Here is a 26971-nt window from a genome sequence, read left to right on the forward strand (position 1 = left end):
TTTGCAGATGATACAAAACTTGGAAATATTGTAAACTGTGACGAGGACATTGTAGAAATTCAAAAGGACATAGACAAATCAGTGGAGTGGGCAAATAGATAGCAGATGAAGTTCAGTACATTTTGGTAGAAAGAAAGTGGACAGACAATATAAAGTAAGGGGTAAAATGCTTAACATGGTGCAGGAGTAGAGGAACCTGGGTGTATATGTGCATAGATCGTTGCAGGTGGAGAGAGCAATTAATAAAGCGTCCTGACTATTATTAATAGGGGCATAAAGTACAAGAGCAAGAAAGTTATGCTGAATTTACACAAGACAGTAGTTTGACCTCAGTTGGAGTAGTCTGTACAGTTCTGGGTGCCATACTGTAGGAAATATGTGAACGCATTGGAGAGAGTGCAGAAGAGGTTTACAAGAATGGTTCAAGGGATGAGAAAGATGAGCTCCCAAGTCTTTGCCTAAACGGACTAACTCACTGCCAACTGGGGCATAAGAGAAATTTAATGTGATTTGTTAATTAATTTTCCCTCCCTTATTGTGCAAATATCTTTTATCTATACTTGAAAGCTTTCCAACAGCCTGGTGAAATACTAAGGGCCGATTTGTTAAACTTGCCATACAGCTAATCATACAGTCATATTCTGCCGACCAACAGTACTTCAAAATATATTCAGGATCAAAAGTTCAATGATTCAATCATGGCTCAATAATCATATTCTTGCCTCCGAGTCAGAAGATTGTGGGTTCAAGTCCCAGCCCGGAGACATGGTAGCACAGTGGTTAGCACTGCTGCCTCACAGCGCCCAGGACCTAGGATCGATTCCCGGCTTGGGTCACAATCTGTGTGGAATTTGCATGTTCTCCCCGTGTCTGCATGGCTTTCCTCTGGGTGCTCCAGTTTCCTCCCACAGTCCGAAAGACATGCTGATTAGGTGCATTGGCCATGGTACATGCTCCCTCAGTGTACCCGAACAAGCGTCAGAGCGTGGCGACTAGGGGATTTTCACAGTAACTTCATTGCAGTGCTAATGTAAGCCTATTTGTGACAATAATAAATAGATAAAATAAATAAGCAAATAATCCAGGTGCAATAGAGGGAATGTCCGAGGAGTCATCTTTCAGATAAAACATTAAACATCCTCACAGGTGGATGTAAAGTTCTCATGGAAGTATTTTGAAAAAGGATAAGGGAGTCCTCTGCACTGTCTGGGCAATATTTACCCTCAATCAATATAACGAAGAGCAGATTATCTGGTTATTACTATATCATTGCTTGGAGAACATTGCTGTGCACATTGGCTGATGTGCTTCCTACATTATAATGGTGACTACACTTCATTGCTTGTAAAGTGCTTTGGGACATCAAGAGTACATTTCATATAGCCATGGGATGTCATATAGAACTGGAGCCAAATCCTTATAAACTTTAAGCTTTTTCTACACATATTACAAACAGGCACTGCAAAACCGAACCGCACAGTTTCAGTAGGAACAAATGAATTCCCAGTTAATGTCCACCACCTTCATTCAGTTAAATATCCAATTAATTAACACTGAGGTTATTAAAGAAGCTACAGAAATGCAAGTTATTTCTTTCTAGTTTCCATTAAACAAAAAAATTTGATTGAGGAATTATATATATTTACCCGCTTGTGATTCAAAACCTTTAGCAATTTTTAAGAGTATGTATTTCACAACCCAACCTTTCTGAAATACCACACTAAATTGACAAAAGCATCCTCAATTGGAAGATCAGGATCTCTTCCCAAAGTAATATTCAGAAATGTAACGTAGTTAATTCATTCCTTAGCTGGCTGCTAGGAGGGATGTTTGAATAGAACAAAGAGATAAATTTTGTGCATCAGTGTAAGGACATACCCATTGCACTCACTTTAAAACACAGCAGTCCTCACACTGACCTATCAATATCTCAACGCATTTCTGCACTATGAGCAAGGAGGAAATGGAAAAAATTCAATCTACTAATTTTCAACACCAAGGCATTAACTATGAATCTAAGGTTCTTTTTTGTAAAAAGCAAAACAAGAAGGTCTGTTTTTATATCTTGCCAATAAGATCACAAGGAATACAGTTTTAAGCAAAAGCAGTTTCAAAGAATGCAACATTAATCAAAGACAAAATGCTAATATTCTTCTATTTTTCATTAAAAGAGACACTTGACTTGCATGACCAGACTGAATAGGGTACATTAAAACTTAATTCTGCACATCTATTTCTTGTTTATATTTAGATATTAATTTTAATTTGCTATATCAGTGATAACCATTATGCACTACTGTTATAATGGTGGCATAACTAGTAAATATGAAACTAAAGTTGGTGAATATGCTAAGCAACTCAAAAGGAGTTTCTTCCTTTTCTTCTGTACTTCCTTTTCTACTGATTACACTATATTTGAAAAAAGTTTTAGAACACTTTTAAAATAGACAATTTACAAGCAGCATCCACTGGCAAGCATAATCCACACTGAAAGTGCAATAAAATTACACACATTAAGATCTACATAAAACTCATAATCTCAGCATTCAGAAGACAATAATAACCTCATGAGATTATCTGGTTTTCCCACTCTTCCATGAGATTGTGCCTTCCAGTCACTTCCAGATATGCATTACTCTTTATCTAGAAATTCTTAATTGTTCTGCAACGTTGCTATAATCTCCGAATATTCAAATATTTCCTTACCCAGAAACTACCAATCCATTGCATGAGTGTGCATCACATAATATTCCTCCCACATCATACTGCAACTGGCTTGCAGCTCCAATACGGTTCTGTTGAAAATAAAAGACCTTATAGAACTTCAAATAAAGCAATCTGAGACATATTTAATTGCCATGTGCACAACACATTCCTGGGCACAATGCTTATTAAAAATAGTCAACATAAAACTTGATTTGTACAAGCGGTGTATTCCACAGAAAACCACTGCAGCCTTTTACAGCTAATATTAAAAAGCAGTTTGGGTGTGCTGATGAATAATGCCAATCAAATGAAAATGAATATGTACTTTAATGCTGCCATTTATATTTATAAGCACTATACATAGAAGACAGCTTCCGAGTGCTTTAAAGGAGAAAGAAGGTGACACTTAACAGAATGGGAAGAAACTTGGGCAGGGAGAAAGCCAAAACAGAAATAGAGAAATGTTTTAAGAAAGCAGGGAGAGAGGCTGAAGTCAAAGATGTTTTTGAAAACAACATCACCAGATAACGGAGTAGTGACTGAAAAAATTCAATCTCTGATGGTGGCATTGAGGGAACAAAATGACACATGCAGTAATCCGGGGCAATGTCTTATGTGGTCTTGGCATATGGCTGGAAATTCCACAGATGAAGTGCAGTGAGATCTTGCAGAGATTTGAAAATAAGAATAAGGCTCCTAAAATTAATCTGTGGGGCCACAGGAAATCAGGAGAATTTAAACAGATTAATTTAATCATTGAGATGATGAGGGAGTGGGCAAACCTTTTCAGCATGTGGTAAGCCAGGCACAAACAGAATAACAAATAGAATGACTTCAAGTTTGCCACTTGTCATGCCCCGTAAAGGTAGGTTCTATTCACACAAGCATATGAAGTAGGAGCAGGAGTATGCCACTTGACCCCTCGAGCCTGCTCCACCATTCAAAAAGATCACTACTGATTCAATTGTAACTTGGACTTCACATTCCTGCCTACCCCAATAACTTTTCACCCTTTTGCTTATCAAGAATCTATCTAGCTCCGTCTTTAAAATATTTAAAGACTGCTTCCACTGCCTTTTGAGGAAAAGAGTTCCAAAGACTCACAACTCAGGAAATAATTCTCCTCATCTCTGTCTTAAGTGATTGACCCCTTGTTTGTAAAATAGTTGTAACTACTTTTCAGATTCTCCTACAAGGTGAAGCCTCCTCTCCAAATCCATCCTGTCAAGAATCCTCATGATCTGAAATATTTCAAGCAAGTCACCTCTAACTCTTCTAAACTCCAGCTGGTAGAAGCCTAGCCTTTCCAACCTTTCCTTATAAGACCACCCACCAATTCCAGGAATGAGTCTAATTAACTTTCTTTGAACTGCTTCCTACACATTTATATCCCTCCTTAAGAAGACCATTAACGTGCACATTAAGTGGTCTCACCAATGGCCTGCACAACTGAAGCATAACCTCCCTACTTTTGTATTCAATTCCACTCACAATAAACAATAATTTCCTATTGGCATTTCTAATCACTTGCTGTGTCTATATGCTAACCTTTCGTGATTCATGCACGAGGATACCAAAATCCCTCAGCATCTCAGGGCTCTGCAATCTCCCGCTATTTAGATAATATGCTTCTTTTTTATTCTTCCTGCCAAAATTGACAATTTCATATTTTCCCACATTATACTCCATTTGTGAGATCGTTGCCCACTCACTATATCCCTTACTGGCCTCCCTATGTCCTCTTCACAACTTACTTTCTGACCTACATTCATGTCATCAATAAATTTAAAAACCATACCCTTGGTTCCTTCAACCAAGTCATGTACATAAATTGTAACAGGTTGAAGCCCCGGCACTCATCCCTGTGGTACACCACCTGTTACTTCTTAGCAACATGGAAATTACCCTTTTATGCCAACTCTATTTCCTCTTAGCTAGCCAATCTTCTATCCATGCCATTATATTACCCATTACATCATGAACTTTTATTTTCCACAATAGCCTGCCTTCTGGAAACCTAAATGCAGTATATCTACTGTTTCCCCTTTATCCACAGCACACGTTATAGCCTCAAAAAACTCCCATAATTTGGTAAAACATGATTTCCCTCTCTCAAACCACGTTCATTCTGCCTGATTCCCTTTAATTTTTCCAAGTGCTCTTCTATAATGTTTTTAATAATAGCTAATACTTTCCCCAAGTCAGGTATTAAGCTAACTCGCAAGTAGTTTCCTGCTTTCTGTCTCCTTCCCATTTTGAATAAAGGAGTTACATTCACTATTTTATACTTCATAAATTTACACATGGACAGAGTTTGTAAGTAAGCTTCTGGAATTTTTTTTTTATCGGTCAACTATTAAGGTGCCTGCTAAGGGGTCAGATGACCTTTGCTTATTCAACACAGACCATCAAACCGAGAGCATGATGTTGTGTTAATGCGGGCTAAGTGGATAAAAACAGATAATCATCTTTATGTTAAACTCAAAGAAGCTTGCTGATTAATAATTTAATTGGAATACAAAATTCAAGGGGGGGGGATGTGTTTCACACCATCATGTTGAGGAGTGGGGCATAAACATGCCACTAAGTCCAGCTCCACAGAGATCAGAAGGGGACCCAGCTCAGACTAAGAAATAACCTCACCCCCTCCGCACCACGGAGGTCCCAGGGGCTCCCCCCCGCAAACAGTCAGCACAAAGGCCCTTGGCAACCACCTTAATATTGATTTTGATTCATAGTGACTGGACATGGGACACACTCTCAGTGTACAGCAACAATCTTACAGTGGCAGATTTGAAGAGCTGGGCATCACCAACATACATGTAGGTACTGAACTGAACTTGCAGATGACATTTCCGAAGAGACAGCAGATAGATGATGAACAGCATTGTGTCCGAGTGCAGAAACCTGGAATAATCATTGTCAGCATAAGAACAGAAACTATTTCAGAAAATGGAATAGGTGGGAGTTGGAGTGAAATCATGAGAGGTCAGTGCTGCAGAGGTGGACAATGGAAGAGAGACGATGGTAAAGAATGGAGTGGTCAACTGTGCTAAAGCAATAAAAATCAAAGAGAATGAGATCAGTCACGTAAGGAATTCATTGCCAAGTATGCAGTTGAATACGGCGATGGTAAAAGAGACTCCTTAGGTTGCATTTAGAGGAAAGAGAGGTGAAGGGTAAGCTTTTTAAGAAGTCAGGAGTTGATGGTAGTTCTGAAAAGGGTGGGAACAATAACTGAGGATAAAGAAAAAGTTAAGAATATTATTGAACACGAGAATGGGAGGTGAAGCAGTCGAGAACAGCTTGCAGCCTCTTTAGCATTTCAAATATTTAATTTGCAAGTTTCTGATGCCAGGTTATATCATCAGGGCAAAAGGTCAATCACAAAGGAGGAATTCCCTGCAGTTAGTAGAAGCCTGGCAAAAACACATGCATACAAATAAGGGCATGTCATTCAGGCCACTTTGAGACACCAAAAGGCTGGCTGAAGAACGGGGTTGGCTAAGGACTGGGAGCAGATTGCTCGTCTTTCTGCTGCGCCAGGAATTGTTATGTGATTGAATTGGAAAATATGGGACTGAGTGAGGGGTGAAAATAAATGTTGAAAATAAAGTAGAACCTTTAACAGTTTTATTGATTCAAATTTCCCAGTCTGCTCCTTCTGACAAAGAAATTCAGAACCTAATGTGTTTCTGTTGAAAAAATTTTTATTTAGTTTCAAGAGCTCCAATCACATTTTGTCCAGCTATAGTAACAACCATATACCTCAATATACACAACTATGGAACAATGGGTTAATCACATTGTTTTATGCAAAGATATTATTGTGGTTTTATCCACTACCACTGAGACTCACAGCTATGAGAAAAACAAAAGGGATATCACACACATACAAAACCAAACCACTCACCAGCCATAGCGTAGATTACACACTCCAATTAATTGAAACAAATGACACACACAAATGTTCCTACAACATATGTAAAGTTTTTCTCACACAAACAAAATTCTTTGACACTGCAGTGACTTTCAAAGAAATAAAGAATAGCCTTTCCCTATAATTTTACTTGTCCAGATCATTCTGCCTCAACAGAAGAGTTTCCATTCAAAACCTTTCTGCAGTTTTGAGTGTCACAACTTATGTAAGTGATATCCGAAGGAAAAAATGAAAACTAACTGCAGGGTAGATCCTGAAGTGTAGTTAGCATGCGAACCATCACCATTTTTGTTATCCTGATATGTATATATTGGTAGAAAAGTGTTCCACTGCCTTCCACTAACATGACTTCTCTCAAATAGTCTAAGTTTGCAACAAATGAAGTGAAATCAGTGAGTCCAAGAAACATGAACTGATTTGAAGGAGTTACTGCACCCGCTCAAACAAAAAGCTGAATTAACTTCACTAAATACAATCATTAATCCAGGACGTTCCAGGAATTGGAACATTTCAAATGTAAATACTTATTCAGCTCCCTTCCATTACCTATATTGAAAAGCAGATCCTGGAGAGATGTGATAATAACAGAGTGGTCGTGATGGGAGATTTTAATTTCCCAAATATCGATTGGAATATCCCTAGGGTAAGGGGTTTAGATGGGGAGGAGTTTGTTAGGCATGCTCAGGGGGGCTTCCTGACACGGTATGTGGATAAGCCTACAAGAGGAGAGGCTGTACTTGATTTGGTATTAGGAAATGAACCCGGGCAGGTGTCAGATCTCTCAGTGGGAGAGCATTTTGGGGATAGTGATCATAACTCTATCTCCTTTACATTAGCATTGGAGAGAGATAGGATCAGTCAAGCTAGGAAAGTGTTTATTTGGAGTAAGGGCAATTATGAGGCTATTAGGCAGGAAATTAGAGGCATAAATTGGAAGGAGGTTTTCTCAGGGAAATGTACAGAAGAAATGTGGCAACTTTTCAAGGAAAATTTGTCTGGAGCTCTGCACAGCAACGTTCCAATGAGACAGGGGAGTTATGGTAGGTCACAGGAACCATGGTGCACGAAAGCTGTAACGATTTTAGTCAAGAAGAAAAGAAAAGCCTACAAAAGGTTCAGAGAGCTAGGTAATGTTAGAAATCTAGAAGAGTTATACGACTAGTAGGAAGGAACTTAAGAGGGAAAATAGAAGAGCAAGAAGGGGTCATGAGAAGGCCTTGACAGACAGGATAAAGGAAAACCCCAAAGCATTCTACAAGTATGTTAAGAGCAAGAGGATAAGATGTGAAGGAGTATGACCTATCAAATGTGACGGTGGGAAAGTCTGTATAGAACCGGTAGAAATGGCAGAGGTATTTAATGAATACTTTACTTCAGTATTCACAGTGGAAAAGGATCTTGGTAGTTGCAGTGCAGACTTGCAGTGGACTGAGAAGATTGAGCATGTGGACATTAGGAAAGAGGATGTGTTGGAGCTTTTGAAAAGCATCAAGTTAGATAAATCGCCAGGACCGGATGGGATGTACCCCAGGTTACTGTGCGAGGTGAGGGAAGAGATTGCTGAGCCTCTGGCGATGATCTTTGCGTCATCAATGGAGACGGGAGAGGTTCCGGAGGATTGCGGATGTGGTTCCGTTATTCAAGAAAGGGAGAAGAGATAGCCTGGGAAATTATAGACCAGTGAGTCTAACCTCAGTGGTTGGTAAGTTGATGGAGAAGATCCTGAGAGGCAGGATTTATGAACATCTGGAGAGGAATAGTATGATCAGAAATAGCCAGCACGGCTTTGTCCAAGGCAGATCATGCCTTCCGAGCCTAATTGAATTTTTTGAAGATGTAACTAGACACATAGACGAGGGAAGAGCGGTAGATGTAGTTTATATGGATTTCAGCAAGGCGTTTGATAAGGTGCCCCATGCAAGGCTCATTGAGAAAGTGAAGGGGCATGGGATACAAGGGGACATTGCCTTGTGGATTCAGAACTGGCTTGCCCACAGAAGGCAAAGAGTGGTTGTAGATGGGTCTTTTTCAGCATGGAGGTCGGTCACCAGTGGAGTACCCCAGGGATCTGTTCTGGGACCCTTGCTCTTTGTGATTTTTATAAATGACCTGGATGAGGAAGTGGAAGGATGGGTTGGCAAGTATGCTGATGACACAAAGGTTGTGGATAGTGTAGAGGGATATCAGCAGTTGCAATGAGACACAGATGGACTTCAACACAGATAAGTCTGTGGTGGTTCATTTTGGCAGGTCGAATAGGATGGAAGAATATAATATTAAGGGTAAGACGCATGGCAGTGTGGAAGATCAGAAGGATCTTGGGGTCCGGGTTCATAGGACGCTCAAAGCAGTGTCGCAGGTGGAGGCTGTGGTTAAGAAGGCGTATGGAATACTGGCCTTCATCAATACAGGAATTGAGTTTAGAAATAGGGAGATAATGCTGCAGCTGTGCCCAGTTCTGGTCGCCTCATTACAGAAAGGATGTGGAAGCCATAGAAAGGATGCAGAGGAGATTTACAAGGATGTTGCCTGGATTAGGTGGCATGCCTTATGAGGATAGGTTGAGAGAGCTAGGTCTTTTCTCCTTGGAGAGGTGAAGGATGAGAGGTGACCTGATAGAGGTGTATAAGATGTTGAGGGGTATTGATAGAGTGGATTCTCAGAAGCTTTTACCCAGGGCTGTAATGGTTGCCACAAGGGGTCACAGGTTTAGGGTGTTGGGGAGTAGGTACAGAGGAGATGTTAGGGGTAGGTTTTTCACTCAGAGGGTGGTGGGTGCGTGGAATCGGCTGCCGGTAGTGGTGGTGGAGGCGGATTTGATAGAGTCTTTTAAGAGACTTTTGGATAAGTTCATGGAAGTAAGTAAGATAGAGGGTTATAGGTAAGCCTAGTAGGTAGGAACATGTTCAGCGCAACTTGTGGGCCAAAGGGCCTGTTTGTGCTGTAGCTTTTCTATGTTCTATATTAGTGAGTCTTCCAGGACAGACTAAAACAGGCAATCAGCACATTCTAAGCAAAAATACATAACAAGAAAAAATAAACAGAAACAGGAAAGAAAATAAAATATTTAAGTTAATTATAATGGTACAAACCACTAAAACCACTTTTCAGTGATTTTAGTTTTAGAAGACAGAGAGGTATAAAGGAGTGATACATGAAAAATTAAACCATTAAGTTGGATGAATTGATTGTTTTCTCAGGCCACCACTATAAAAATGGTGGAAGCACATGCATAAAAGTACTAATTTACAATCTTATTTCAAATAAGAATTATGCTATAAACTTAACTCGACTGACAACCATCATGCCAAAGATAACATTAATGCAAAGTTATCAATAGGAACAACATGACTGATAACTTGCACATTAACCATTTTAAAGGAATCGATTTGCCTTCAAGGATTAATTATCCAAAAGTCAACAATCAACAATCTAATCTGCTTTTTTGTGCGAACATTATTTTATCTACCTTGTATAAAAACCTTGATACAAGCAGACTGCATCTGGAGTCGTGTGCGCTGTTTTGGTTCGCGCATTTAACAAAGAATATAGATGTGTTGGAGGTGGTCGACCGAAGGTTCACTAAACTGGTCCTAAAATGAGGGAGTTGCCTATGATGACGGACTAAATAAATTGGGCTTGTATTCTCTGGGGTTTAAAAGAATAGTAAGAAGTCTTACAACACAAGGTTAAAGTCCAACAGGTTTATTCACCAAATAAACCTGTTGTACTTTAACCTGGCGTTGTTAGACTTCTTACTGTGTTTACCCCAGTCCAACGCCGGCATCTCCACATCAAAACTGCAAGATGCCATTGCCAAGAAGAATCATCATTTGGCTACTTTATTTTTAAAAAACTGTTATGAAACACAAAAAAATATAAATAGGCTGAACTTGAGAGATTGTGTACAGAGGCACAACTTTTAAAATTGTGTTACGGTCACTGTGGCTGGGAGACTGGTTAGCGGCTAGAATGCTAGCAAAAACTGAAGACAACAAAAGTATTCAGTAATGTGAACATCACATTATGTGGAAATTCTCTAATGTAAAGAATTTATCATCGGTGAAATGCTCTTTTCAAAACATAAAAGGCTATATTTAGTATTTCTTAATGGAACCTTAGTAGTTAGCAAACTTTGTGACTATTTTAATTTGTTACCACAAGTTGCATGCTTAAATCATATAAATATACGCCTAATTTATGATTAAATGCTATTTCAAAGGCAGACGGTTCACCTCTAAGTAGATAGATGACCTAACTAATAGCAGATGCAAAGTTCACCCAGGTGCTGGAAATAATTAGTGTTTGTCCCGAGGGTGTTAATTGATTATGTCCACCTACGGCCTTTGCAATCAACCCATCAAAAGGGAGGCCATTGCTTTCTGTACGAGTTGCTTTGTTACACAGATGTAAACCTCACAAATGAGCAAAATCTGGCAGGGAGTTTTTAAATTTGCTTTTGAAAGATAATCTATTGCCTCTTTTACTTAATTGTTCAAGATATAATGGATGTTCAATATCAAAGTTTCTTCAATTATTCTTTCCCTTGCCAGACAGTTAAGTTGAGACTGGTGAAGATCTTTGTGAACGTATGAGTGTACACTGTATCATGGACATCAGCCCAAAGTAAAAACAATCCTGCAGAAAAAGGAGCAGCATGAAAACATTTTATGATTTTCAAAGGCTGCTAGCTAAATAAAATTCCATAACCTAGCAAAATCTGGGTTTGCTCTTACTTCTGTTTCCTAGTACACCTACTGTGTAGTTTTTGCTCCAGATTTATGATCTGCCAGAGTGTTACTTGTGCATTAATTGGAAAATAAAGAGCTTATAGTAGTAATTCAATATGTACTTCAGAGCAAAGGGATTTGTTAATATGGTCATAGTTCAATTCATAGGGAGGGTGCAAATACCCCTTGACCATTAGACCCAAGAGAGGAAATGTGGGTACAGACCAAAGACTAACAGCACTGTCTTAACTGAAGTGGTGGGATACTGTGACATTTATTCTAAAATGCTATACCATATAAGTTTGACATTCAGAATTGATTAATACTCACAAGACAATACTTAGAAAACAGTGTGCAAGGTAAATAGCTTGTCAGAAAATAGTTGATGATTTGACTTAGAGAGAGAAAAAATTGCATTTATACAGTGCTTCATGGCCAATGAACTACTTTTGAATTATAGCAATTTTTGTTACCTATGCATAGAAAAACAAAAGTGATAGTGAATTTCCACACAGTAATGTCCTGCAAAATGAGATGTGTTAATGATGAGAGCACAGATCAGAATATAGTAAAAGCCCAGCAGACAAATTTCTGACAGGCTCGTTCAGAACTGCATTTTAAAAATATCTTTAAAAACTGCCCTGTCTAGTGACAGTTGCAATGAAGATCCCTTCTAGCATCTTTTATCCCAAATTAGAAATGCTACTGATTATATTTATAGCTGCTGTGCCAACAAAAGGAGGGTTCAAGTGGCTTAGATTTCTCTCCATCTCTCCACTCACCCATTCGAAAAAATATTCAAGTTTTCATAGCAGGAAGTTAATTTAAGACACAGTTGGTATGCTCAAGGTGCTGACCTTTACTTTAGGGGCTTTTGACGATCAAAGCTTTATGTTGGGGCAAAGAGCAAACAGATCCCTGGAACTGGAGACTATTATCAATAACCTCCAAAAAAGCTGAATTATGAAAAGGATGACAGATTTGATATGAAACATAAAATGAAGCCGAATCCTCTTGCTCACTTCAACTGTGCAAAAGGAGTTTTTTTTTGAGTGTACAAAGAATATTATTTTTCTGACTTCTTCCAAAAGTACACTAATGATGGCTTACAAATAAGTATTTTTGGAATAAGTTTTAATCAGAGATTCCTTTTGTAATGTAACATTTAAGAGAGATTTATATGCACAGATGTACAAGATGGAAATTGATAATTTTGTATATATTTTCAAGAGTGCATATGGGAATTAATTGCCCTTGGTATAAAGAACTGTTAAATTTCTGGGCAATTGGAGTAATCCTAAAATTAATAATTAAGAAGTAATTCAAACCAATGAGATAAAACTGTACCTGAAAAAGTTTATTCAGCAGCCAGCGTTATTTATTATGACTTTTTCTAACTTGTATTATAACTACCACTGTATGCAAATATGCATTGTAGTACAGACTTATTGAAAATGCCAAGGGGGGAGCCATTCTCCATAAATATGATGTATGTGCTATTTTGTGCAGGAGTTAATTCACTCAGTGTTAAAAGCTGTTTTTGTTTTGTTGCATGAATGAACAGCCATTATGAAACCTCCTCACATGTATTGGTGTCAGTGAGGTCATCCTTCGAACATTATTTCCAATTGGCTGGGCAGATCATTAATTTATAGGACTAAAGAGAGTGTAGGGGGCTCAAAAAAAAACCCACAAGCGGTACAGACTGCTTAGACAGACAAACTGTCAATTATTTCAAGTATTGCAAAATTCCTAATACAAGTCTATCACCATGCAGAAATGTCAAACAGATGTAGGATATTTCACCTGGCAACGGTGGTGGGGTGGGGCGCAAAGGAAGGAAAATTTGAGGAACAGTGACATGACAAGTGACAAGTTACATGATAAATATTTTGGCCATCCCAAAAAAGTGACATTCAAAGGGATGTATAAGCAACTTGTTCTCTAAAGTAGCGAAACAAACAAAATGTGCTCTCGCAATTTACATTCAATTGTATATATACATCGAAAAATCTACACGAATGGGAGTTGACAAGTCAGCTTTATCATCGTTAACCAAGAAAACATGTTGTGTACAAAGTTCAAAAAGGGAAAATATTCATCTCCTAATGACTCACCAACAGACAAATGCACTGCCTGGTTTTGAATCAAGCCCTGGAGACCTGGCACTGCCAGGTTAATTTGTGAGTATGTACCGAGTTCATTTATATTGGATTGGACTCTACAAATGTCAGGAGCTAAGATGGGGAAAATTCAGGTAGAATTTCAATTACTGATAGCTGGAAAACGTGTATGGACCAGTGGTGAAATGAGCATTTGGGCAAGGTGCTGAAGGAACCCTGCCACTCAAGGAGTCCTATCCCAGTAAGAGTTAGTACCTTCCGAAAAGGAAGGAAAAATAATTTTAAAAAGAAAGATGTATCACCCTTTCAAAAACTTATTTTAATGTTGCTAACAGCAGACTTTTTGAACACTTTACTTTTAACATTGCTAATGACATCCGAGTAAAATAGCTGTGGAAGGCAGTTATGAATCCAATAGTCTAAGGGAGATAAATGGTTGTACACAGTAGAAGATACAAGATTGCTAAAATACTCTGATGAATTACCTACTTAATCTAATTTGACTCCCCCCATACTGAGACACAAAACTCCTCCGAGGGAGATCTTCGATGATGTCATCAATGTTTAATATTAGGACAATGCAAGTCTCCAGCAAACAAAAACAGAAACAAGACTTATAATACCCAGAAAATAGTGTATCCAACATTTTTTAATCTCCCCTTTTTTTAAAAAGAGAGGAACTGAAGAGTAACAGAAGATTTCAGTACAATGTCCTGAAAAATTGCATGCAGAAAGAGTAACATTCACTTCACTAGTAATTAAAACAGATCTTGTGATGGTTTAGCGCACTCACTAGTGTGTGGTTGAGACATACAGACTACAAAAATTCCAAGTTTAATTCTTGGTGTCAGTTGACTTAGCTGATCTCAGTAAAAGCATCAGTGAAGACACTACACTCAGTACCAGCACTGTTTATTAGGGATCAGGGACTTTAACAGGGCTCATATTCTATTGCAACGCAGTAACAATTGCTGAAAGCTCATCCCTAAACAACCCAGGCGGGCAGAAAATAGCTGAGCTGTGATGGTTCTGCGACTGTGAAGCTTTTCAAGTCACCATCAAGACTACTCATGCACGAATAGAGGTCATTTGAACCAGACATAGCTGAGAATTCGGTTCTGTGGAATCACAACCCAGCTCAATGTCAACACTCAGGGAGGAGAGTGGGAAAACTAGTGCGAGAAAAAAAGTGGAACAAATTAAATAATTGTGATTTGGGTCCAGTTTTTAAACAGATGCACAAAATAAATATTGGGAAAATTAATATTATACTCAAAATGGTGTGTCTTCCATCCTTTGCACATCAATCTCCCCTCCACAGCAGTGCCATTAGATTGCTGGATGCTTCATCCATGTAGTAAATATGTGTATGAGCAATGAATGTCAGGAGGCTGCAACACCCATTATTTACACAAATGCATTTTCACTACAGGTGCCCAGATAATAATCGAGAATCAGAACCCTGGCAAATCTATCACCTCTGCTATAATTTGCTAATGCAGCACAGGCCAGGGATTTCTAGTTTTACTTAGAGATGGATGGTGCTGCTCACAGGAAGATGTAATGTTTTTAAAGTACAGAAGCATTATACACACAATGCATTATTCTGTACCTAAAATGCAGAGCTGCAAAATCTGATGTATTCTTTTAGGGTCATGTAATCAAATGACTCTTTCTAAATTAGAAGTTTATTTCTAGAAAGTTCCTCAAAGGCTGTAAATCAGAGGGCTCCTTTTTTTTATTATATAAAAAATACTCCAAAAATGTGAATGTCTGCCATCTGAGGCATAACAGGCATGTTTCAATACCTTTTTATAGACAGATAAATTTAGCTTTTAATGCCTATAGTTCAGCTTCAGTATAAAATAACTAATAATGCTTTAAGCAATTACCAAATTTACCTTCCAGTTGGCTCGCAATGTTTGTTCCTTCTTCATGGAATCTCGCAAAACAGCCTTCCAGCATGTGAAGTCACCAATGTCTGCCTTAACTTGATAGCCTGCCTTCAAGCAGTGCTTGTACCAAAGCACCTCATCCTCTGCAATAACCTTCCAGGCTTTACTCACCTGAGAAACAAAAGAATCTTTTATTATTAAAGAAATCAAATATTCCCTGTGCAGCTAATGTCGTAGAGGATGTGTCAACAAATTGCAGCTTACCGTAACAGTACATTTATCAACCAAATGTGCAAGGACACAGATTTATATTTATTACTTTCCCTATCAGGGAATACAAACAAAATCAAAAAGTCAATTGACTCAAGCTTTTGTGAAATTAAGTAATATGTATTTTGTGGGGGAATGGTAATTGAGAAGAAAGTTGTGTTATTTTAAGAAAAGATGGGCCCCAAAACCCCATAAAGTCTTTGCTTTGTCTATATTTTTTTTCTTAAAGAACAGCACAACATATTTGAGCTTTATGTTAGACTTCAACTTGTTGGCACATTTTTTTTTTACCAATAAAGCTTAAGTTATCAAGTTGTACTGTATATAAGTTTACAGATGAAAATAGTACTAATTTGTATCAATTATTGGAATGTTGCTAACAAAGTCTTAAGTTGGCATTTCCTTAAGTGTCAAAAAACTGTGGTTCAGCTTTTAAAAAGAAACACATGGAGTTATATCTAGGATACCTTTTGCACAGTTGGGCTTCAGTGAGTCTAGCATTAGTAATAAACAGAAACCAGGTGGGGCCTGGGTGGGATTGTTGTCAGTCCAGGCTCTAATTTGGCTTGATCTAGTATTGTCACATGTATTGATATACAGTGAAAAGTATTGTTTCTTGCACGCTAAACAGACAAAGCACATCATGGAAAAGAGTGTGCAGAATGTAGTGTTACAGTCATAACTAGGGTGTAGAGAAAGATCAACTTAGAACATTGTTAGAGAGTTTATACGAGTTAGAATAGAGTTTTAGAAGCATAGAATGAGAGTAAAATATAGAACTATAGAACTAGAGGGTATGCTGGGCTCAGCTTGCAAGAAGTCGCCATGCTCTGGCGCCATCTTGAATCAAATGGCCGAATGGCCTCCATCTGCATGTAGGGATTCTATGATGATTCTAATGGTGACACGGATACATATAGATGGGCTGAATGCTGCAATGACTGTCTGCAAAAACTGTAATTACATGTTAGGACAAAGTATGAAAGAAAAGTTAATTGAAGCTTGTCATCAAGGTATGGTGATAATCATGGGGGATTTTAGTCTACATATAGATTGAAAAAATCAGATGGGCAAAGACAGCATAGATGAGTTCACAGAATGCTTTCTGGATAGCTTCATAGAACAGCACATTCTGGAGCCAACCAGAGGGCAAGCTATACTAAACCTGGTACTGTGCAACAAGATAGGATTAATTAATAACCTCATAGTGAAGGCATCCCTAGGTAGCAGCAATTATATGATTGAATTTTACATTCAGTTTGAGGGAGAGAATAGCACGTCCAGGACTAGTATGTTAAATTTAAACAACGGTAATTATGAGGGCATGAAAGCAGAGCTGGCTACAGTGAACTGGCCAATGTGCTTAAGGGATAGATCAATAGTGGTTCAGTGGCAAACATTTAAAGGGATATTTCAGAAAGCACAGAATAGACATGTTCCAATGAGAAAGAAAATTTCCAATTGGGGGTGGGGGGAGGGGGCTGTCATCCATGGTTAACTAAAAAAAGTTAATGATAGTATAAAACTTAAAGACTTAAAGAAAAAGCATATATTTGCGCGAAGGTGAGTGGCAGCCCGGAAGATTGGAAACAATATAAAGAACATCAAAAAATGACAAAAGGTTTGATGAGGGAGGGAAAAAACTGGAGTACGAGAAGAAGACAGCCAGTAATAAAGTGAGAAAAAAATTAATAAAAGTGAACACCTATAGAAAGTCCGTCTGGGGATTTGATAATGGAAAGCAGGGCTATGGCAGATGAATTAAACAGGCATTTCGCACTAGTTTTCACTATACAGGACACAAATAACATCCCAGAAATAGGTGCAAATCAGGAAATGAAAGGGAGGGAGGAACTCAGGAAAATTACAATCGCCAAGGACATGGTTTAAGCAAATTGTTGTGTCTGCAGATTGACAAATCCCCGGGTCCAGATGAACTTCATCCTAAGGTCTTGAAGAAATAGCTGATGAGATAGTTGATGCATTAGTTTTAATTTTCCAAAATTCCCGAGATTTGGGGAAGGTTCCACTAGATTGTATAGCAAATATAACTGTTTTATTCAAAAAGGGAGACAGAAAGCAGAAACTACAGACCAATTAGCCTAACATCTATCATGGGAAAAAAGTTAGAAGACATTATTAAAAGATGTTATTGCAGGACACTTGGAAAAATTCAAGGCAATCAGACAGAGTGAACATGTGAAAAGGAAGTCATGTTTAACCAATTTATTTGAGTCCTTTGAAGGGGGTCACATGTGCTATGGATAAGATGTGCTATGGTGGATGTACTGTACTTAGATTTGCAGAAGGTGTTTGATATGGTGCCAATAATCAAAGATTATTGCGGAAAATAAATGCTCATGGTGCCGGGGGGACATTTTGGCATGGATCGAAGATTGGTTAGCTACCAGTGGTTAGCACTGTTGCCTCATAGCACTAGAGACCCGGGTTCAACTCTAGCCTTGGGTGTCTGTCTGTGTGGAGTTTGCATGTTCTCCCTGTGTCTATATGGGTTTCCTCCAGGTATTCCAATTTTCTCTCAGAGTCCAAAGATGTGTAGGTTAGATGGATTAGCCATGGTAAATGCACAGGGTTGTGGGGATGAGGCGGAGGAGAGGGCCTGGGTGGGATGCTCTTTCAGAAAGTTGGTGCAGACCCGATGGGTCAGGTGGCCTTTTTCTGCATTGTAGGGATTCTATGGTTCAAGAGGAAACAGAGAGTTGGCATAAATTGATCTTATTCTGGTTGGCAAGATGTGACGAGTGGTGTGCCACAAGGATCAGGCTGAGGCCGCAACTTTTTACAATTTATATAAATGACTTAAATGAAGGGACTGGAGGTGAGCAGGTTAAGATGGGTAGGAAAGTAAGTGGTGAAGAGGACGTAAAGAGGTTACAAAGAGACATAGATTAGGCAAAAATCTGGCAAATGGAGTATAATGCAGGCAAATGTGAAATTGGTCCATTTGGCAGGAAGAATAAAAAGGAAGCTTATTATCTAAATGGTAAGAGATCGTGGAGCTCTGAGGTGCAGAGGGATCTGAGTGTGCTAGTGCACGAATCAGAAAAGGCTAGTATATAAGTACAATAAGTAATTAGGAGTGTTAAAAGAAAGTTGTTTATTGCGAAGAGAATTAAGAAGGGAGTTAACTGTGCTTCAGTCGTACAGGGCATTGGTGAGACCACATCTGGAGTATTGTGTACAGTATTGGTCTTCTTATAAGGAAAGATGTAAATGTGTTAGAAACAAAACAGACAATTGTCACAGGTTGGTGGTGCTGCAAGAACCCAAATCAGTATTAGGCCCTTAAGAGAAAATGAATAGTCTTTGTTAAAACTCTCTCCACCAGAGAGAGAGAATTTTTTTAATTTCAAAAATATACTTTATTCATAAATACTGAAATAAACCATTGCAGAAACGACATTTCCAATAATTACAAACAGTGATATTTACAATACTTTACGGCGCTCAGTTCCAAGACATTACATTAATTACAGTTCAGTTCTTCAACAAATTATATACATTCGTCACATTTCACTGTGTGCTGTTTTTACAGAGCTGCACACAGTTACACAGTCCGAGGGTTTTTTACAGTTACTGGCCCCTCGGTTTGCCTTGGTTGAAAGGCTTTAAATGGTGGCCTTTCCCCATTGTGCCTTTGCGACGGCTGCCCCAAGCTTGAAAGCATCCCTCAGCACGTTGTCCTGAACCTTGGAATGTGCCAGTCTGCAACACTCGGTTGAGGACAAAACTTTTCACTGGAAGATCAGCAAGTTTTGGGCGGACCAAAGAGCGTCCTTCACTGAGTTGATGACTCTCCAGCAGCAGTTGATACTTGTCTCGGTGTGCGTCCCTGGAAACAGCCCGTAGAGTACAGAATCCTGCATCACCGAGCTGCTCGGGATGAACCTCAACAAATACCACTGCATCTCACTCCAGACCTTCTTTGAAAAGGCACATTCCACGAGGAGGTGTGCGACCGTCTCATCACCCCTGCAGCCACTTCGAGGGCAGTGTGCGGTGGTGTTGAGACCTCGAGCGTGCATGAAGGACCTGATGAGAAGTGCCCTTCTCACCACCAGCCAAGCCAGGTCTTGGTGCTTGTTTGAAAGTTCTGGTGATGAGGCATTCTGCCAGATGACAGAATTACTAGAATCAAGGGATTAGTTAAGCAGTGGATGTACTGTACCTTTAAGGGTTGTAAGGGATAAGTATACATTAGAGTTAGGTTGACTAAATTAAAATCTCGAAGTTCATCATGAATGAAGGATTTTCTTACTCTGGGGCTGAAGTACTATTATCTTCAAATTTGTTGAATTCCAAAATTTCATGTTAAGTTCAAATTAAATGGAACTGGACAAGTATAGGTGCTTTTGCTGATCTCAGTTCTCAAATCGTTTCAGCATTAACTCCTCGCAACCTTTCTTCTGATCCTCTAATATTCAAATTCAAGCTACTTAAAAAGAAACTCGACCCACTTAAACATCTTCTGTAATTTTAAAATCAAATTTAAATCAAAACTTGAAGAACACAGAAAAGTGTACATTGACAAATTAAGTCTGCCTGAAAAACTTATTGCTTGTATTTATAGATTTGATTAAACTGTTATATTTACCTGAGCACACCTTCCAAGTTCAGTTTTGCCAAGATATGCAAATATTTTCAGTGCAAGCTCATATGGCAGGTCAATATCAAAAAATGAGATTTCATTTATTTCATTCTGCAACAGACAGCAAGTGCAAATGTTATTATACACCTCAAAGCAACAGCTTACAATAGATATTTAAAATAAACACAATTACCTGCCTGTGTCTTAACAAATTATGTTAGAGGTAATCGGAGTACTTTTCCATCTGTTTCTCTTTGTACCTAAATGTGCAAATCTATTCTACTGAATGCATGACTGAAATCCTAATGTTGGAGCTTGTTACTGTGATCCTGTTCACACATGCATCAAGCCAGAAGGCCCACAGAACTGATCATTCAAGATGTAAAACACTTAAATCCATAGCAGATAGTTTTTGCCTATCCTTTGACCAACATCTTTTTCAACAGAATCAATTTTCTAAATTATAAAATCGTAAGTGCTGCAGAAACCCTATGTCTGCATGGGTTTCTCCTGGGTGTTCTGGTTTCCTCCCACAGTCCGAAAGACATGCTGGTTAGGTGCATTGGCCATGCTAAATTCTCCCTCAGTGTACCCGAACAGTAGCGGGAGGGGAGCAACTAGGGGATTTTCACAGTAACTTCACTGCAGTGTTAACGTAAGCCTACTTATGACACGAAAAAATAAACTTAAAAACACAGACTTGGAGGTTTACTTACACAAATATTGGAAGATGCAAAATACATTGATAAAGCTGTTATAAAAGCAAGCAAGCATGCACACACGCACGGATACACTTCTTTACAGAATGACACAATATTCCCCAAAAATATTTTTTAAAATAACATCCATCTTCATAGGGGAAAGTTCAGGGAAGTAGAACAAACTGGAAAACTGGATAGCTCTTTCAAAGTAGAATGGGCCAAAGGGACTCCTTCTGTGGTGCAAGCTTATCTGATTTTATTGAGTTTCGTTTTTGCTCCTTAGTGTTAAATATGCAATAAGAAGTATTCATTCAAATAGCTGCTTCATAATGTATAAATCAACTACTTTAAGTAATTTGTTTTACGCTACAATTTGCAGCAGTTCATCATTTTGTCTGGATATTGGATACTACATTATTCATTGGACCGGAGGTGGAAAATAGCCTAAGGCCCAAAGAGAGTGCTTCAGATCTTTGGCAGTGAAAGCAATTCTTGTTTTGTACATGATTGCTGACCTCAATATTTAATCTCCCCGTGTGATAATTTTGGACATGACTCCATTTAGCATAGCTTGGGAAAGTAATATTCCCTAAATTAATAGAGATTGATTACAGTTTTTAAGCAATATTTCATTGCTTCTGTCTGATTCAATGAAATAAGCCCAAGACATCAGAACTCTTAAGCAAAGGAACTGGACATTTTACTTATCGTAGGTGAAATCTGTTGCAAGAGGCTCAAAGGAAATTGACGGAGAATCTACAGGCTATAGCTGAGAAACTCATACAGCTGATGCATTTTTCCAAGGTGTCCCAAACCATCCAATAATTTCCCTTTGACTCTTTGAAATGCAATCATCACTGTGCACAGAGCAAAATCCAACAAACAGCTAATGTGATGAATGACATGTTAATCTCTTTCAGTGCTACCAGACGAGGGAGGAATGAGCGTGCTTGAGTTGAGGACAAGATGCAACAAATCAAAAGTCTGGATGGAAAGAACAGTCGCGACCATATCGGATTGAGCTATAAATGTAACCTGTAGTAGGAATATAAATGTATATAAATATAAATGTAACCTGTAGTAGGAATATCGGATTGAGCTATAAATGTAACCTTTATTGGAATTGCTAGATGAAATAAAGACCAGGTTCTATCTGGTTCATTATATACCATCCAGGTAGTTGCATGGTACACTAATAATGAAGTTGTTGACTAATCATAGCAAGCAATTTTTATCAATTAGTCTACAATAAATCCAGATTTAAGGTGAAGACAACAGCAGTAGTGGAAAACTCTGCAAACCATGAATCCAAAGTCACGTGCTTCCCAGAAGAATACTACACTTGCCACATCATGTCTAAAATTGTTCATACTGTATACCAAAATGATATTTTCTGAAATAATTCTAATCTGAATTTGAATGAATTGATACTAACTGCTTCTGCTGTCTACCATTATAGATTATACCATAAAAAATAGCAATTTTTTTGCCAGTACTTTTAAGGGAGAAAGTCAATCCAGCAGGTCTTAGAACATAACAAGGCGTAAGAATAAATTTGGAGCGGTTTTGATACACACAATGCTAAAGATTGAATTACACTCACTGCCAGCCAGCCAGCCATCCATTATGCTGGAATTGCACATTGTACATTACTGGGTGAACCTAGTTGTTTCAAATATATGGGATTAAGAATTCACTTCACATGTCGATAATTTCAAGACTGAAACTGCTTCAGCACAAGACACTAGCCATTTAAAAATACTTTGAACCAACTGCATATTCAGTCTACACAAACACTATATCACAAGTAGAACAGATGTATACTCCAATATGTTTTTTGGGTTGAAAAATAGAATATTTCCTTCCTTTTTCTTCCAATTTCCTCACTTCATCACCTGAAGGTATTAGTTATCTGCTAGGTTCCAGTTCCAGCGGTGTCAGATTTGCTATTACCTATTTCAGCGAGAGCAGAGAGCCTAGCAAGGAACTGAACTTCTGGGAACATCCCAGACAAGCCCAATCCTGTCCTCACCCATCATCCATTCCCTCTCTGCTGGTTTGCTGGATAGCAGCACAAGTGGAAATACTGATGGGTTTCATCTCCCGAGACCAGGGTGGAATACAACTGTGATACCTGGGTTTGTACTCGTTGGAATTTAGAAGGCTGAGGGGGGGATCTTATAGAGACCTATAAGATAATGAAGGGGCTGGATAGGGTAGAGGTGGAGAGATTCTTTCCACTTAGAAAGGAAACTAGAACTAGAGGGCACAGCCTCAAAACAAAGGGGGGTCAGTTTAGGACAGAGTTGAGGAGGAACTTCTTCTCTCTGAGGGTGGTGAATCTCTGGAATTCTCTGCCCACTGAAGTGGCGGAGGCTACCTCGTTGAATATGTTTAAATCACGGATAGATGGATTCCTGATCGTTAAGGGAATTAGGGGTTATAGGGATCAGGTGAGTAAGTGGAACTGATCCACATCAGATCAGCCATGATCTTATTGAATGGCGGGGCAGGCTCGAAGAGCTAGATGGCCTACTCCTGCTCCTATTTCTTATGTTCTTATGTTCTAGTCTATACAGAACCTGCCTGATCCAGCTAAGCTACTGGGGAAAGCAAATTACTGAATGACCTTTAGCAGTCCGTGACAGAATCATATTTATTTTGATTTCATAGAACAGTACAGCACAGGAATAGGCCCTTTGGCCCATGATGTTGTGCCGAACATGATGCTAAATTAAACTGATCCCTTCTGCCTGCCCTTGGTCCATATCCCTCTATTCCTTGCATATTTGTCTGCTTATCTAAACGTCCCTTAAACATCCCTATCAGATCTGCCTCCACCATCACCCCTGGCAGCACCTTCCAGACACCTACCACTCTGCAAAAAATTTACTCCTCTCACCTTAAGTACCTGCCTCCTAGTATTAAACATTTCAACTCTGGAAAAAAGATTTTGTCAACCCTATCTATGCCTCTCATAATCTTACAGATTTCTATCAGGTCTCCCCTCAGCTTCTGCTGCTCCAGAGAAAACAACCCTTGTTTGTCCAGCCTCTCTTTATAGCTCATACCCTCTAATCCAGGCAGCATTCTAGTAAAGCTCTTCTCCACGCTCTCCAAAACCTCCACATCCTTCCTGTAATGTGGTGACTAGAATTGAACGCAATACTCTAAATGAAGCCTAACCAAAGTTTTAGAAAGGTGCAACATGGCATCCTGACTTTTGTACTCAAAGCCCTGACCAATAAAGGCAAGCATGCCATACACCTTTTTTACCACCCTATCTACTTGTGTGGTCACTTTCAAGGAGCTATGGACTTGAACCCCAAGATCCCTCTGTATATTAATGCTATTCAGGGTCCTGCCATTAACATTTGATCTCCCAAAGTGCAGCACCTCACACTTGCCCGGATTAAACTCCATCTGCCACTTCTCCGCTCATATCTGCAACTGACCTATATCCTGCTGTATCCTTTGACAACCTTCTACACTATCCACAACTCCACCTATCTTTGTGTAATTTACAAACTTACTAATTCACCCATTTTGTAATTTTTACCATCCCTAACTCCTGCCTTATAGGGGCATACATAAAGGCATGACTATATATATAAAAATCTTATATTCAAAATCAAGTCATGCAACTATGTTACTGCCATCTTAGTAGAAGTCAATGGTGCTACTAAGGTTACATCAGGAAACTATTCCGAAGTTATAAATGCTTAAGAGGCATTCCTGAACATTAAACAAACTCGGGGTTCCAACTGCTATTAATGGTAAATTCTGTTGAAAATACAAGTTACACATTTTTGTCCACCAGAAATGAGTAATGCAATATTACTTTGGTGAATGTTTTGCAAATGTGGGGATTTATTGAATGTTGGGGGGGGGGGGGTCTATGTTTCTAAAACTTCATTCTAACTCTGTTAAGCTCTCTAAAATGCTTTAATTCAATCTCTTATAGATTTGTCACATTAAATTGATCTTTCTCTACACCCTAGCTCTGACTGTAACACTACATTCTGCACTCTCTCCTTTCCTCCTCTATATACAGTATGCTTTTTCTGTTTAGCATGCAAGAAACAATACTTTTCACTGTATACTAATACATATGACAATAATAAATCAATTCAAAGTAGAAGAGACGTGGATGAAGGGAGATAAAGCAAATTGAGAATGGAAGATAGTTACAGGAATAAAAGATTAATTTATATATTATTTTTGTGTTAGCAACATCTTGAGAAATGATCATCAAAATCTTCCCACCTAATGAACACTGATGTGACCTTTTTAGATAGACAATGAATTTTGTGTTTTTGATATTAAAGATATTAGAGGAAGCTACTGTTATCACGAAAGAAGTTTAATTCTCCTAAACGCTATCCTAAATGTTATCTTGATATGCCAAAACAAATGAACACAATTCTGAAACAGCTTAAACCAAGTGCCCGCTTTCAACTCCAATACCTTGGGTGATCTCACAAATAACAATCTTCAATTAGCTTTATGGCTTGCCAGTGCCACAGAGCTTTCGCGCATGTAATGAAGAGGCAGTAATTGTGCCCTTGGGATCTCTTGGTGGTTTAATACCTAATGCCTTGCACTCCCACACACAGCTCAGTTTCTAAACAAAGTTAATTTTCCACTAGTAAATAACATTGATAGGGGACAAAAACAATTTCCACCAATTCGAAAATTACAGCGTCTGCAAATCGTCGGTTTTCGACTGTCAGCTGCGGCCGTGACCTTAAACTAAACGGGTGAACAAACAGTTTGACTTGTGGCAAATAACCAGACTGCAGAGTGATCAACCTTTGACAGCCTCCCCAGGGAATTCCTCATCTTCAAGTTTTACTCCCTTCTTCGCCAGTGGCATTCAGCACACGCATAATCTTGTGCGCGTTGATAGACTAAAGCCTAACAAAACGTTAAGAGGCCATTAACAGCAGGTACAAAGCACGGATAAACTCTGGTCTAAAAAGATCGCTTGGAGGTCGTGGTGGCTGGGGTTAGTTTTTATTTTATCGCCCAGGAAATCCTCGGGAAATCTCTGGGTGGAAGCCTGGCTGCAAAAGTGGTGAGAGACAGCGAAGTTTAAAAGGTGCACTGGTTACCAGGTCGTGGATGAGCTGATCGAGGAGGTTCTCCCCGGTGTTCTGCCCGGCTGCGTCCCGCGGCTTGTCCGCCGCCCCCGGCCCTGTCCTCCTCAGCCCGCCGCCCAGGTGCTCCCTCAGCGGGCTGCTCCGGCCCTCCAACAGACTCTCGGCCAGGTAGAAATAATCCGCCTCTGCTGGGGCCTCCCGCGGCCGGCCGCTCGGCCCCTCCACCCTGGGCTTGTCCTCGCGCGGGTCCCCGTCCCCATGGCAACCGGGCCCAGGCCCCCGCTTGCGCCGCCTCTTGCGGCTCTTTTCGCCGCAGGCCGCGCGGTTGTGCTTCGCAATCTCGTCCTTCCAGTGCTGTCGGAATTTCTCCAGATCCTTATCGCCCATAATCCATAACCGTAATCTTTATTCCAATGAACAGCGGCAAAAAATATACATAATCCCCGGTTAAAGAGTGCCCGCTGCCCGGAGCCGTTTTCTGGTTGCACCGTTCCCTCTGTTCAAATCGCTCCGTGTGGAATTGGGTGTTCTCATCATTTAGTTCCGCGCTACAAACGTTCCCCTCAGATACAGATTGCAGATTACAGATGCAGGCAGACCTGCATTTTCTCTTTTGGTTCAGAATCCAGCATCCGCAGTAATTTTCTTTTTATCCGTTGATTTGATTTATTATTGTCACATGTATTAGTATACAGTGAAAAGTATTGTTTCTTGCGGCAATGCAGACAAAGCATGCCGTTCATAGAGAAGGAAAGGAGAGAGTGAAGAATGTAGTGTTACAGTCATAGCTAGGGTGTAGGGAAAAATCATAATATGAGGTAGGTCCATTCAAAAGTCTGATGGCAGCAGGGAAGAAGCTGTTCTTGAGTTGTTTGGTGCGTGACCTCAGACTTTT

The 26971-nt window shown here is 39.3% G+C and overlaps 1 protein-coding gene across 1 annotated transcript in view; it reads right to left on the reverse strand.

Moving 5' to 3' along the window:
• The window catches only part of fbxw8 (F-box and WD repeat domain containing 8), a 179336-nt gene extending 152744 nt beyond the window's left edge, over positions 1-26592 (reverse strand). Inside the window, exons 1-4 of the mRNA XM_078226998.1 lie at positions 26089-26592; positions 20280-20384; positions 15401-15565; positions 2707-2795 (exon numbers count right to left, since the gene is read on the reverse strand). Coding sequence (XP_078083124.1) covers positions 2707-2795; positions 15401-15565; positions 20280-20384; positions 26089-26463 — 734 coding nt within the window. The 5' untranslated portion in view covers positions 26464-26592. The remainder of the gene's footprint in view (positions 1-2706; positions 2796-15400; positions 15566-20279; positions 20385-26088) is intronic.
• Positions 26593-26971: the final 379 nt, after the last annotated feature.

Source organism: Mustelus asterias, chromosome 13, assembly GCF_964213995.1.
Source record: "Mustelus asterias chromosome 13, sMusAst1.hap1.1, whole genome shotgun sequence".
Classification (NCBI taxonomy): domain Eukaryota; kingdom Metazoa; phylum Chordata; class Chondrichthyes; order Carcharhiniformes; family Triakidae; genus Mustelus; species Mustelus asterias.